Source organism: Aethalodelphis obliquidens, unplaced genomic scaffold (genome assembly GCF_003676395.1).
Source record: "Aethalodelphis obliquidens isolate GAN/ISIS:26980383/991018 unplaced genomic scaffold, ASM367639v1 scaffold32, whole genome shotgun sequence".
Taxonomy (NCBI): Eukaryota; Metazoa; Chordata; class Mammalia; order Artiodactyla; family Delphinidae; genus Aethalodelphis; species Aethalodelphis obliquidens.
Window position 1 is genome coordinate 454,841 of NW_020837976.1, and position 15,746 is coordinate 470,586.

The 15,746-nt window shown below is 37.9% G+C and overlaps 1 protein-coding gene across 2 annotated transcripts in view; it reads left to right on the plus strand.

Moving 5' to 3' along the window:
* The window catches only part of YES1 (YES proto-oncogene 1, Src family tyrosine kinase), a 109,350-nt gene that overhangs the window by 72,572 nt on the left and 21,032 nt on the right, over positions 1-15,746 (plus strand). The window contains exon 12 of one of the 2 annotated variants that reach the window (XM_027127558.1): positions 4,455-4,575. In XM_027127558.1, coding sequence (XP_026983359.1) covers positions 4,455-4,575 — 121 coding nt within the window. Of the gene's footprint in view, positions 1-210; positions 2,801-4,454; positions 4,576-15,746 lie in introns of those variants that run through there. The other variant, XM_027127555.1, reaches the window with a different exon arrangement.

Here is a 15,746-nt window from a genome sequence, read left to right on the forward strand (position 1 = left end):
GAAAAAAGATATGTTGAAACAGGTTAGCATTTTCTAAGCTCTTGTTGATGTACTTTGACATTTAAAATTCACTTTCTTTGTTGAAAGAATCGCTTCACTAAATAAACTCACTCGAATATACCTCTAATTAGTTAGTGGTTAGGGGATTTGTTCTTTTTGCTAGTGGAGTTTGGCGTCACTGTTTTTTGGTGTTTGAATCTTGCGTGATAGGTATGGTAAACCGCGAGGTGCTGGAACAGGTGGAACGAGGGTACAGGATGCCGTGCCCGCAGGGCTGTCCAGAGTCCCTACATGAATTGATGAATCTTTGTTGGAAGAAGGACCCTGATGAAAGACCAACGTTTGAATATATCCAGTCCTTCTTGGAAGACTACTTCACTGCTACAGAGCCACAGTACCAGCCAGGAGAAAATTTATAATCCGAGAAGCCAATTTTATATGCACAAATCTGCCAAAATGTAAAGAACTTGTGTAGACTTCCTCACGTACAGGAATCAAAAGAAGAAAATCTTCACCCTGCATGTTTTTGATGGTAAACTGGAATTACAGATGTGGTTGCACAAAACCACTTTTTTTTTTCCTAAGTGTTAAACTCTATAAAGTACCAATGATGAATTTTTCAGCTTATTTCAGGGTCCAAAGAAAGTATAGTTAAGATATTGATGACTGTGTGAGTGATAGCATGACAATGAAGAGCAACAAGGCTACTGTTTATGAATCACTACCTTTCTTTTATTCCCCAAACTCATAATTAAGAGAAATTTATCAATCAGTATAGACAAAACTTGGGAGATTAAAAAGTTATACTATAATAAAATCTAGAATTACAGAACTTCACGGGACCAAACAATTCCATTCCAATTTTTTAAAATTTCTTGCATTTATTATTATTAAAAGTTTTTTCTAAGTTGAACAGTTAATATGCAACCTTAATATATGCCTTTGTTTGCATGGAAGTGGGCCAGGTCTTTAGAAGCAAAAAGGAATATAAACAGCATCTAAAACTTGATTAAATGTTAGACAACAGCAGTGGAATTTGAAAGTATAATGCACTATGTTAATACTCAGTATACTCATGGAACTGGAAAGTAGAAGAAATTTTTCACTTTAATCATTTCTGAATAGCTCAGTTTAAAATAATGAAGGTAACTAGAATATGGGTTAATCTTTTATAAGGTTGCACTGATTTTTTTTAAAGGCAATATATAATTGAAATCATACTATCCAACCCAAGGGGAAATCTTTTAATCTTTAGATAGCATGAAAAAAAATAAACCCAGCATTTAAATAGTCCTTTTTGAAAAACAGACTGGTACTGTGAGATTGCTAATATGTACTTATGATGATGGGTGCCACAAATATAAAATATCACTAGATCAGGGACTTGAATGCACTTTTGCTCTTATTGAATATAGACTAACAGAGAGGAAAATGTATTTAAAGAAATATGAGAAAAGAAAATGTGAAAGTTTTACAGATAGAGAGATGGAATGTAATGTTTAATGTTGACGTTACAGAGTGACAAAATGGCTTTGCTGGCACTCAAAGCTCCTCACTTATTTTCTGAGATTTTAAGAGTTATAAGGTATGACTATAAAACTAATCTTTCTTAACATAAATACTAAATGAGTGCTATAAGCCTCAAAATAGCTAAGTTAAGGCTTCCCACTAATTCCAGTGATACAGCTTTTATGCAAAACATTTTTAGAACTCCAGGTTTCAAATCCATGTTTGAATCTACATTCACTTTTTAAATATGCTTAATGATGATCATTTTTTCCCTTCGAGAATTTAGTTGATTTGAGGAGGAAAACATATTCGGAATAATAGCAGTGGTGAAAAGAGGGGGACAGATTTTGCCTATTTAAAGTACAGAAGTGAAACGTACAGAATAATACTGATTTTCATGACTAACTCAAAAAGAAAATTCCAAAATACGAATTTGAATAGCAGCATCACTGGTTTAAGTGTCTAGCAAAGGGACTGAATCTGACAAATGAAAGTCTGGTATTTACGTTTTAAAATACTCTCTTTTATAGTCACACTTTAAATAAAGCAACACATCAGGTCCCAGTATTTTAGGAATGTTATTACTGACCACCATCACATACCAGATTTGATCGTTAAGTTTAAAATTCTGTGCTGTGGTCTCTCTGTTTAGATTCAAACCATTTTAAAATGTGACAGATGAACTTCATGCAGGTTGGCAACAGTTCTGGTACTAAAAATTGTGGTGGCTTCTTATGTTTACGTAACCTGCTTAGTATTGAATCCCTCTTCCAAGAGGGTTTTCCCAAGAATTCTGCTGTCATCACTTACCTTTAACGTCTACAACCTGTGACATCAGAGTTTTAAAGGGCTTTGTGTGAACTATGATATTACAATTTTTCTAAGCATTTTAAAAAGGATAAAATTATATGTTTATGTACTAATTCTCTTCAGAAAAATAGGCCAGAAAAAGTTGATGGTATTCATTAGGTTTTAACTGAATGGAGCAGTTCTTTATAATATCGATTGTATAGTTAGGAAATAAAACACTAACTTAATGTATATTCAGTTTAAATGGTTATGTATTTTTAAATTGCTGAGAAAAATAAACAACTTTGTACATTTGAAGATTTTTTCCAACAGCTTTTCTTCTTCAACCTCTTAATGTGTTTTCCTTACCAAAAGAGGAAGTTGGCAAAAACAGCCTTCTAGCACACTTTTTTAAATGAATAATGGTAGCCTAAAACTTAATATTTTTATAAAGTGTTATTATATTGTTTTGTGGATAATTGAAATAAAAATTTTCATTGAATGCACCGATTTATCTTTTTAGCCACTACTAATACTTTCTCATCAGTTTTTTAAGAATTGGTATTTAAAGCAAAGTATATTCTGTTTCTTCTTCCATTGGGGAAAAAAAGTGTTGAGTTATGACTCTTGAGCAGAGTTAAATCAATTCTTTATGAAATTCAGAACATTATTGAACTCATTCTGTGTGGTTAATTTTCCATGTCAGGTGAGTGAGTTACATTATTTTTACAGGTTTTTTTTTTTTAATTATATCAGCAACTACAGTTTTAATGTATTATACAGAGAAACCTAAGTGATTTAAGTGAAGCTATTCACAGAAGAATCTGTGTGAAGGGTATAAAATAGAATAACTACTTTTGATCATAAAGGATTCAGTTTTCTAAAAATGAAAAATATGTGAGCCTTATTTCTATGTGTGTTTTATACTTCTATTATAGGTTTAATGAAAATAAGATACTAAATTATGAATGGCCAATCAAAAGCATTTGTTATTTTCAATAAGGTAATAATATTAATTGCCGTTTACTGTTATATTATCAAAATTATTAACTTTGTTTTTCCCTAATGATTTCAGAAAATTAACATTTAATCAACAAACACATCATTTAGTAAGCATTTATTAAATATTTTTATACAGTACGGTAATAGTTTCTCAACTTAAGAATGTTTTCCTAGTTTGCTGTTTGCCTTTTAAGTTTGCATGTAACTTTTTTGACATTTAAGTTGTACATTTGTATGTTATCAAATCTTTTTTATGCCTAAACAGTTCTTTGCATCCCAAGATTAAATATTCATCTCATCTGTTACATTTTATGCTTTTGTGTTTTACATCACTCTTTAATTCGTTTGGAAGTTATTTGGGTATAAAATGTGACTTATAAGTCTAGCATGATTGTTTCCCATACAGTTAATTTTCCCAGCACCAATTATTGGTTAATCCGCGCCCACTGTATTGGTTTTGTCCAGTTAACTAGCCATTCTGACGTCACTACTTTCAATGACTAATCACTTGATAATGCATTTTAATAGTTAAGCAAGTTGCCTTTGCGATTCCTTTTTTTTTCTTCATCTTGGTATTCTGGCAAGTTCTTGATGAAGTTTAGACTTTATTTTTCATACTCCAAAAAAGTTCAGGTGAGATTTTGGTTAGGATTACATTATGTTTATAAGTTAATTTGTAAGAAATAACATCTTTCCAATCAGTCTTCCCATCCTGTCTATTCAAATGTTTATTCATCCCTTGATTTATTCTTTTAATCAAGATTTAAATCTCCTAGTAAAGTCCTCTGAGACTTTTCTCCGTGGAGTTGGAAGATGAATCATCCTTTGTCTGATTATACTGCTCTAAAGATCTACCCCAATGCTCAGTGCTCTTGGAATCCAGGTCCCCACTTGGATACAAAACAAACAAGCATATGCAGAGATGAGGAGGAGAGTGTGTGCCTGAACAGCATTTATTTCCCTAAAATCAGCTCCTCCCCTGCCTTTCTTCCATTTTCTTTCTTTCTTTACTTTTTTTTTTTTTTTAAGACATCAAGTTGGGTTTCCTTCAACAGCAGAGTCCCGATTAATTAACAAATTGTCGATACAGAAAGGAATATTTCTGATTAAAATAAGCAATGTATGCCCGGTGTCTTCCATTTGTCCTTCCACAGCCATACTCTGCTGGAAGGCTGGCCTGTACTCACCAGTGGGTTCCCTTGCTCTGGATTCCTCTTGGGCTGAGCCAACGAGGAGCTCTAGCAGAAGACCGGAGAACCTGAAAGAGAGGTCAAGGTATTTATTCCCCTGCTTCACTCCCTGTGAGGTTGGGCTGGCTATGTCCTCCAACTGAAGGGACCTCCTCTCCTTTGGGGGACCTCCCATCCCCTATCTTTTCTGCCTTAGGGGTGCTTCTGTTAATGTTGGTTGCTGCATTAATTCTTGTGGTTCCCTTATCCTGCCCCCGCCCCCGTTTGTAAATATCCTTGATTTATCTTAATTCGAGTGTGCCATTTGTTTCCAGCTGGGACCCTGACTGATGCTCATCATGCCACCACTAGATGTATCAGTAGAAAATTGGAAACTCTTATGTTATATGTCAAAGTGAGAGTTATTGCAAAACAGTAACATTTTTGGAACAGTAGCAATATACAATATTCTGTTAAATGTTAAGTTACCATAAGACCTTATTAAATGGAGAGAACACACCAAACGTTGAGCATATTCAAAACTCTTAATTTCTAAATTGGAACCTTTTAAGAATTTTTCAATTAAATTTCTGTTTTTCAAAAATTGGTAGCCATATATGTTAAAACTCCATTGAACAGACTAGTGTTAGATGTAACACTCCAAGCATGAATGAATCATTCAATTCATGGGTAGAATGAAAAATGAATAGGAATGAGGGGGTGGGAGTGCTGACCTAAGAAAAAGAGGAAATGGAAGAAAAAGGAGGTACCCAGAAAATTAGTAAAACAATAAAAGCCAAGTTAAATGGTGTGAGAACCCCACAGTAGCAGGAAAGGCTGACAGACCTTCAAGAAACAAGATGTCTAAGATGCTTGATTAGCTCTCCTCTGTTACCACAAACTTTCCTTCAGCTCTGCTACACACCCTGGGTGGGTGGCATTTGGGGAAGTAAAGGGATTAGGGGAATGTCCAGAGGGTTGACAAGGTACAAAAAAGGGGAGGGGTGGATTTCACATGTAAGAGTTTAAATGTTGTGACAAAATAAAAGTCCGCCAAGCGCTTCAGAGACCCTGGGAGGGACAGACACTAGGTTTCCCACATACACAGGGGAGCAGTTCAGTACACCTTCAGTCACATCTTAAAGGTCAAGTTAGCATGAGGAAGCTGGAGGACTTCGAGAATCCGAAGTAAAAAATTGCCCCCAGCCCAAGTGGTAATAGGGACAAGAGAAATAAAAAGAAACAACTTTGCAGTTGGCCAGAAGGAGTGACAGTGATCCTAATAGAAAAACTGAATTATTTAAAGTGGTGTGTCCCTTAAATGTTATGAGAGTCCTTTTATTCACTTACAATTGCTATTTATAATCCCTGTTTTCAAGGACAGCCTCAGCCTTGGTCTCCTAAAACATTGAGAGAATATACTGTGGAATTAGCAAACTACATGTATGCTTTTACGTCTCCCGATCCCAAACTCTTTCTTTCTTTTTTTTTTTATAAAGTTGTTTGTTCCCCCCCCCCCCCATAAATTTATTTATTTATTTATTTTTGACTGTGTTGGGTCTTTGTTTCTGCACACAGGCTTTCTTTAGCTGCATCAAGCAGGGGCTACTCTTCATTGTGGTGCGTGGGCTTCTCATTGCAGTGGCTTCTCTTGTTGCGTAGCAAGGGCTCTAGGCACGCAGGCTTCAGTAGTTGTGGCACGTGGGCTCAGTAGCTGTGGCTCTCGGGCTCTGTAGCTGTGGCTCTCGGGCTCTAGAGCTCAGGCTCAGTAGTTGTGGCGCACTGGCTTAGTTGCTCTGCGGCATGTGGGATCTTCCCGGACCAGGGCTCAAACCCGTGTTCCCTGCATTGGCAGGCGGATTCTTAACCACTGTGCCACCAGGGAAGCCCCCCAAACTCTTTCAAAGGATCAAAGATCTTGGGTTGTTGGTTTGTCTGTTTTCGTAATCCTTACCACTGCTAGAAAATTAGAAAGATGACATCAATCCAGAAATTTTGAGAAACTCCTGGAACCAAAAGAAACCCAGTCCAAAATAAATACAAGAGAAAATTCTTGGAGAGTTTTAAGTGCAATTTCAGAGAATTCAAACTCAAAATTAACAAATAAAAGGAGGAGGGAGCCCCAGCGCAACATTTTTTTGTTTGTTTTATTGAGGTATAATTGCATAAAATAAAATTCACCATTTTAAGTGTACAATTAGATGAGTCTTGACAAACGTGTACAGTCGTGAAACCGCTGCCAGAATCATGATGTAGAACTTTTTCATCTTTCCAAAAAGTTCCCTCATGCCCCCTTACAGTCAGTCCTCTCCATTCACTCCTGACCCGTGGCAACCACTGAGGGCCTTCTGCCACTCCAGTTCTACATTTCTAGGTTTTCACATAAATGGAATCACACAGTATGTAGTCACTTGTGTCTGGCATCTTTCGCTTAGCATATGCTTTTGAGATTCATCTTCTTATGGCTTAGAAATTTCCCCTTGTATGAATATACTGCAATTTGATTTTGTCCATTTACCAAGTGATGGATGTTTGGGGCTATCATGAATAAGGCTGCTATATTAAAAAAGAGTCTTTTCATAAACTTATTTCAAATTCATATATCTTCTCTGGTGGAGGGTCTGTTTTGCCCATCTTTTGATACCAAGTTGTTTGTCTTATTACTGAGTTGTAATTCTTTCAATATTCTGGATACAAGGACTTTACCAGATACATGTTTTACAAATATTTTTCTCCCATTCTGCACCTTGCATTTTCATGTCCTTAATGGTGTCTGTCGAAGAGAAAACATTTTCAATCTTGATGAAGTGCAATTTATCATTTTTTTTCCTTTTATGATTTACGCTCTTTGTATCTTAAGAAAATTTGCCTTACCCAAGTTCACAAAGATTTTCTCCATTGTGTTCTACAGAGGTTTTATAATTTTAGCTCTTATGTTTATGTCTGGATTCCAAGATGACTTTGTATATGATATAAGGTAAAGGCCAAGGGTAGTGTTTTGTTTGTTTTTCCATACAAATATCCATTTGTTCTAGCACTATTTGTTGCAAAGACTTCTACCCATTGAATTTCCTTGGCATCTTTTTCAAATCAGTTTACTGTATATGTGTGGGTCTATTTCAGGACTCTTGTTTCATTGATCTACATGTATCATTATGCCAATATCACATTGTCTTAATTAATGTGGCTTTTATAATAGTTAAGTCTTAAAATCAAGTAGTTTAAATTGTTTGGCTTTGTTCTTCTTTTCAAGATTATTTTGGCTATTCTGGTTCTTTAAATTTCCATAGGGATTTTAGAATCAAGTCCTTAATAGCTACAAAAAATCCTGCTGGGATTCTGATTAGACTGCATCAAATCAGTAGTTCAGTTTGGGAAGAACTGATATCTTAACAATATTGAATTTTCCAATCCAAGATTATGAACTTTCTGTACATTTAGGTCTTAAGTTTTCAGTGTATAGATCTTGCTTTTTTGTTGTTGTTGTCGTTGTTAAATTTGTGTCTAAGTATTCCAGACTTTTAATACAAAGAGGCATTGTTTTCTAATTTTAATTTCCCATTTTTAGTTATATTGAATGTAATTGATTTTATATTTTTAATAATTAATTAATTTGGCTTCACTGGGTCTTAGTTGCGGCACACGGGATCTTTGTTGTGACATTCAGGCTATTTTAGTTGCGGCATGCAGGCTCTTAGTTGTGGCATATGGGAGCTAGTTCACCAACCAGGGATTGAACCAGGGCCCCCTGCATTGGGAGCATGGAGTTTTAACCGCTGGACCACCAGGGAAATCCCTAATTGATTTTAAATTGACTTTGAATCCTAAAACTTGCTAAACTCGTTAATTCTAGAAGCTTTTTTTGGTAAATTCTACAAAGTTGATTTTCTTTTTTAAAGTTTTATTGGTGTATAGTTGATTTACAATGTTGTGTTAGTTTCTGGTATACAGCAAAGTGATTCAGTTATACACATATATATATATATTCTTTTTCATATTCTTTTTCGTTATAGGTTATTACAAGATATTGAATAGAGTTCCCTGTACTCTACAGTAGGACTTTATTGCTTATCTGTTTTATATATAGTAGTTTGTATCTGCTAATCCCAAACCCCTAATTTATCCCTCCCCCCACCCCCACTTTCCCCTTTGGTAACCGTAAGTTTGTTCTCTATGTCTGTGAGTCAAAGTTGATTTTCTACAAAAACCATCAATCATGTCATCCAAGAATAAAGAGGCTTACTTTATTCTTTCCAATATGCCTTTTGTTTCTTTTTCTTGCCATATTACACTAACTAGGACTTTCAGAACTATATTGAATAGAAGTGGTGAAAGCAGATATCCTTGCCTTGTTTCTTTTTTTTTTTTGCGGTACGTGGGCCTCTCACTGCTGTGGCCTCTCCCACCGCGGAGCACAGGCTCCGGACGCGCAGGCCCAGCGGCCATGGCTCACAGACCCAGCCGCTCCGCGGCATGTGGGATCCTCCCAGACTGGAGCACGAACCCGTGTCCCCCGCATCGGCAGGCGGACTCCCAACCACTGCGCTTGTTTCTAATCTTATGGGGAAAGCATTAATTTTTTACTATAATGTCAGATGGTGGCAATAGTTTTTTCCAAATGTCCTTTATCAGGTTGAAGAAGTTTCTTCTTTTGCTACTTTGATAAGAGATTTTTTTTAAATCATGAATCATTGTTGAATTTTGTCAAATACTTCTTCAGTCTGTATGAACATCATATAGTTTCTCTTTTTTAGTCTATTATTAAGAAGAATAATTACATTAATGATTTTTGAATGCTAAACTAACCTTGCATTACTGGGATAAATCTCACCCAGTCGTGATGTTTTGTCTTTTTTATATAGTGCTAATGTCAGATTTGCTATTTTTTAAAAAGATTTTTGTGAATATGTTCATGAGTGCTATTGTTCTGCAGTTTTGTTTTCTTATAATATCTTTGTTTTAATATCAGGATAATACTAACCTCTTTATTTAAAAGCTGGGAAATGTTCTCTCATATTTTTTTGAGGAGTTTACATAGAATTGCTATTGTTTCATAAATGTTTGGTAAACAGTGAAGCTGAGATGGCCTGGAATTTACTTTGAGGGAAAAATTTTCACTTTGAATTAAATTATTAAACTTTGTAATAGTTATAGGATTATTTATTTTTTTAACATATTTATTGGAGTATAATTGCTTTACAATGGTGTGTTAGTTTCTGCTTTATAACAAAGTGAATCAGTTATACATATACATATGTTCCCATATCTCTTCCCTCTTGCGTCTCCCTCCCTCCTACCCTCTATTTCTTCTTGAATGAACTTTGGTGGTTTGTACATAATCTTCCCTTATTATTGTTTAGTGTTTGTAGGATCTGTAGTGCTGCCTCCACTTTTATTTGTAATCTTGGTAATTTGTGTCTTCTCTCCGTTGTTTTTCCTCATTAGTCTGGCTAGTGGTTTATCTATTTTAGTGATTTGTCTCAAAGAACTAGCTTTTGGTTTCATTGATTTGCTCTATATGCGTGTATTTATGTGTGTGTATGTGTGCATGTGTGCACGATCACCCATGTGCATGTGTGTTCTGTTTCACTGATTTCCTATCTTCACTTATTTCATCCTTTTGGGTTTTATTTGCTCTGTCATTTTGGAGTTTACTCTTCTTTTTCTAGCTTTTTTTAAGGTGGAAGTTCAGATCATTGATTTGAGACTTTCCTTCTTTTCTAATACATTTAATATTATAAATTTCCGTTTAAATACTACTTTAACTGCATTCCACATATTTTGATATGTTCTTATCATATCAAAATATTTTCTAATTTCCCTTCTGAGTTCTTTTTTGACTCGTGGCTTATTTATATGTTTGCTATTTAATTGTTAATTATTTGGGGATTTTCCAGAAATCTCTTATTCTAGTTTATTTCTGTTTTGGCCAGAGAACATATTTTGTATAATTTCAATCCTCTCAAATGTATACCTGTATTAAAACTCTGTTTTATGGCCCAGAATATGTTCTACCTTGATGTATGTTCTGTTTGTACTTGAAAATAATATGCATCCTGCTTTTGTCAGCTAGAGTGTTCTAGAAATGTCAGTTTGGTCAAATTAATTGATAGTATTGCTCAGTCTTCTATATTTTTGTTGCTTTTCTGTTGGCTTTTCCTATCAATTACTGAAAGAGGAATGTTGAAATCCTCAACTATAATTGTAGATTTTTCTGTTTCTCCTTTTAATTCTATCTTTTTTGTTTCATGTGTAACTCTTATTAGGTGCATATACATTTATGATTATTGTGTCACAGGACAAATTGACTCCTTTATCATTATTAAATATTTCCCTTTATCCTTGGTAATATTCCTTTGCATAGATCCAGATTTCTTCTGATATCATTTTCCTTCTCCATGAAGTGCTTCCTTTAATATTTCTTCTTGCACAGGTCTGATAGTACTGCATTTTAAAAGTTTTTATTTGACTTCCTTTTTGAAATGTTTTAGTTCAGTTAAGAATTCTAGGTTGACAGGGTTTTTTTTTTCCCTTTAGTACTTTATAGATGTCTCTTCACTGTCTTCTAACTTGCATTATTCCTGACAAAAAGTCTTCTGTTGTCCTCAATTTTATTTCTTTAAATGTAGTGTTTTTTTTTTTTCAGATTTTTTTAAAAATAGTTTTTTTTTTTTTTAAAGATTTTTTTTTTTGATGTGGACCATTTTTAAAGTCTTTATTGAATTTGTTACAGTATTGCTTCTGCTTTATGTTTTTGGTTTTTTGGCTGCGAGGCATGTGGAATCTTAGCTCCCTGACCAAGGATTGAACCTGCGCCCCCTGCATTGGAAGGCGAAGTCTCAACCACTGGACCGCCAGGGAAGTCCCTAAAAATAGTCTTTTATTCCTGGTTTTCAGCAATTTATTTATGATGTACCTTCACATGACTTTCTTAAAGGTTATTCTACTTAGAGTTTAAGATGCTTGATTCAGTGGATTATAGTTTTCATCAAAGTTGGGAATTTGGGGCCATTATTTTTCAATTTGTTTTCTGTATTCACTTCTGGACCTCTACGTGTCTATTGGGCCATTTACTATTGTCTCACAGGTCAGTGATGCTCTCTTCTATTCTTTTTCTGTTTAATCCTTCTTTTTGCTTCATTATGGATACTTTCTTTTACTCTGTCTTCATATTCACTAATCTTTTCTTTTGAAGTGTCTTTTCTGCTTATAATCCCATACAGTGTATTTTTTTAATCTTAGAAATTGTAGCTTTCATTTTTTTCTTTTTTGTATCTTTCATACCTCTCCTCTTTATGCTTGTAGTTTCCATCTTGAAGGTCCTTGTCTGAATTTTAGGACTGTTGGGTCTGTTTCTATTTATTGACCTTTATCTTGTTCATGGGCTATATATTCCCGCTTTTATATATGCCTAGTAAATTTGATTGGATGCTGGACACTATAAATTGTAATTTTTGGTTGCTAGAATTTGGAGGGGGGCATTCCTTTAAATAATGTTGAATTTTGATTCATGTACACTTTCTACCCTGGCTCATGCGGACAGGAACTATTTTAAGCCCTGTGGAAACTCCAGGTATTATTTTGTCTAGTCTTAACTTGGAATCAGTTGAATCCTTCCAAGTTTTGCATTCAAGTTCTGTTAGATCCAAAACAGTCTTTAGTCTTAGGAGACTTTTTCTGCCAGTAAGGCAATACCCCGTTGAGGGTTCTACCTGATGCCCCATGTATTACTAAATCTTCTCACTCTGGCTGGCAGGAATAGGTACCATTCCCTACCTTGTGCAACCTCCAATAATTTTTTTGCCTATTCCTTTCTGGTGACTTTCCTCAAATTTGAATAATTTCCTCTAATTCATGTGCATATCCACACTCAGCCAAAGATTAGAAGAGATCCTTCTGTTTTCTGCCTCTAAAATTACAGCCACATTGGCCTCCTCAAACACTAATATTAGTCTTCTCAAGTCAGTAACGCTGCTAGGCTCAGTTTGGGACCCCCCTTTCCAGTAGCCTCCAGCCTCCAGACAGTAAGCTGGTGCAACTGTAGGGTGCTTTGTTTTTCTTCTCTCCAAGATCACAGTTCTGCTCTCCTGTGGTCCAGTGTCTGAAGTCCTTTCTTCCAAATATTTTAACTGGTTTTCTAGCTGTGTAAGATGGGAGTATAAATCCTGTCCCTTTTACTTTATTTTTCCTAGAAGTAATGGGGCTATTAATTATAGGGATTTGGATGGGGGGTGTGGTCAGCATTTGGAATAGCTGGGTAGCCAGGCCTCTCCCTGTATGATAAACTGATCCAGTCAGTAAGCTGGAATATTAAACCAAAGGATATGCCCAGAACTCAACAAAGAGTCAAAAAAATTGTGGATTTTTTGTTTTTGTTTAAGTTAAAGCATGGGTGACAGATTCAGATTTGAACTTAACAAACCAACGTAAGTTCCAGATGAAGAGGAAGAACCAATGAAAGGAACAGTAGAGAAAACTTTCCAGAGCAATACATTGCTTCTGGCTTGAAAGAATCCATCAGTTGTAGAGTAAGATTAATACTTAAGTTCATCCTAAACATATATTAGTAATATTTTTAAACCATAAAGAGAAAATCCAAACATTTTCCAGAGAGTGGAAAAAAACCCCAAAACTCAGCGTATTCTTTAAAGAATGAGACTTAACATTACTTTAAAAAGTATTCATTTGAACTAAGAATTCTATACAATAAAATCCTTCAGATCTGAAAGAAAAAGACATCTTCAGAACACAAAGTACTCGGAATATATCACCCAGGCCAGAGACCCATTCTGAAAAAAATAAATTGAGCATATATTCCAGCCACATACCCCCAACCCCCAAAATCAAGAAAGCAAAAAATAGGGGTGAACAAATAGGTAACACAATTAAGTGTTAATAAATGTTGATCCATATGTAAAATTATCTCTATCTAAATGGCAAAGTGGGTAGGACAGGGAAAAGAAGGGCTATTTCCTATTAACATCCGAATTTCAGACTTCCCTTGGAAAATGTGAAGATGCAGCAATCCGGGCTCTAATTCCCACAGGGCCACAATCAGCTGGAGCTAACTGGCTGCCCCTTAGCTGCAGTGACTGCCTCTTGCCTCACGCCCCGCCCCCACACACACCTTTGCTTCTTGGTGTCCATGCAGCCTCTGTAGGCGTTTGAGTTAACCATCTCAGTCTTTAGCCAAAGGAATTCATTCAACGGGGTTTGCATCCTTGAGCAGCAGAGGTGACCTGGGTATCCCTGAAAACATCCTTGCCATACCAACAGGAACATATATTAATGGAATATCTATACAGCACTGCTTCCCAAACATTTAATTTTCAAAGCAGTCCCCAGAAGTAGGAACTGAAAGGTGGCCTGCTGTACTACAAGGCAAGGGGTCAGTGACCCCCGCCCCCCCCCAAAATGGTATAAAAACTTACATGTGCACGTTGGAGGGGGCGGTGTCCATAGCCTTCACCATGCTGTCAGAGGGATCCTATAGCTCTGAACCCCAGAGTTCCTGCAACCCAGAGGACAGAGCCCTGGGTTTGCAGCTAGAACTCTCAGCCACTTAACTAGCTTTGTGGCCTTGGGCAAGTCTCTTAAATCAATCTCTCCAAATCCCCATTCCTTCACCAATAAAATGGACATGACCTGCCTACTTGTAGAGTTGGGCGGATAAGAGGTCATGTATTTAAAGCACTCTGCATCAGCAAGGGTGTAATAAATCGTGAGCCGCCTCTTTATTTATCAGGTGGTAAACAGGCTGAGGTCACTTAAAAGACCCTTAGGATCTTCTAGCCCAAGGCTATCCTGGCTGACCTTCCGACTGAGGGCAGGCGCTGAGCTGACCCGAATCTGCTGCTAGGCGATCTCACTCTGACCGGACACGCACTCTCGGGCTCGCACTCTCGGGCACCGCTCCCGGTAAGGTCACTTTGCGTGTTTCTAGTCTGGGCGGAGCAGGGTCCTGCGGGGTTGCCGACGCGGAGCGAGGTGGGTGGAGAACCCGAACGAGTCCGCCTGTGGTGCAGCTCCCCCAGTACGGGCGGAAACTTGGCGCGAAAAACGTAGGAGTCATGGGACCCTGAACTGGGCTGGCCACTCCAGTTGGGCCAAGTTCACCGAGTTCGCCAAGTTCTTGAGCGCGGCCGTGTGGCCGCGCGGCCAATCAGCGCCCACAGCGCCGGGCTGCGCGCGCGGGCGCGCGCACACACACACACACACACGCACGCACGCACGCACGCACGCGCGCGCGCCTCGGTGCAGAGGGTGTCCCGCAGAGTTGGCAGCCTCGGGGTGCGGGCGACATGGTGCGCGGCAGGATCTCTCGGCTCTCGGTTCGCGACGTGCGCTTCCCCACATCGCTCGGGGGCCACGGCTCGGACGCTATGGTAAGCGCTGCCTGACCGCCGGTGCCCTCCCGCCCCTCCGACGCTGGGCCGTTTAGGCTCGGGGCACCCCACAGGCCCCAGGAAGGTTCCCAACCTTGGAACCGTTGCTTTTGTAAGTGGAGAGGTCGGGAAGGGGAATGAAGGTATCTAGAGACTCTCCACCCTCCTAGGTTTTTTTCTCTTTTCTTACTGTTCCTTTCTTTGCTGACATTTAGTATTGCCTGTTTTTACATTTACAATTCTCATTTTGCTGGAAATGCGAATCGTATTTGCAAAACGATGTTGTTAGGTTCCCACCAGTGAAACCCTAAAACACAGCGCTAGCTTCTCAACCAGAAGGAGACCAGGAAGACCCGGGCAGGGTGTTAGGTGGTGATCCTGCTTCCGCCACAGCTTGCTGTGTGACCTGGGAAAGCTCCTAACCCAAGAGGCCCATCTGCGAAGTGAAGGAGTCACAGTCTGGTTGGAAAACCAGACGAACAAACTCGCAGTAACTGGGTCGTGTAAGAGGGGGCTCTCATGAAATTACCTGAAAACATGATTATAGAGGATGTGTCACATAAAGAGTTAAGTAGATGTCAGCCTTTGGAGATGCAGTAAAGTAAGCACTGAAGGGCATTTTTGCTCCCTGAGAGTGTTAGCGGGACAGCCCACGCCACCACCACCTTCTAGTGCAGTGGTTCCCAAATATGAGTCCTGTGCAGGGTCTCCTCCAGGCCTGTCCCCACTGGATCCTCACTGCCCCTCCCGGCCCACTCACACATGGCACACTGGAAAAACAAAGTTGCAGGGTATGTAATGAATGTGTGAAACATCCGTGTTAGGATAATGATTATTTGTTACTTGTATGGAGGGAGGGGAATTGGGTACCCAAGGGCTTTCATTCACACTG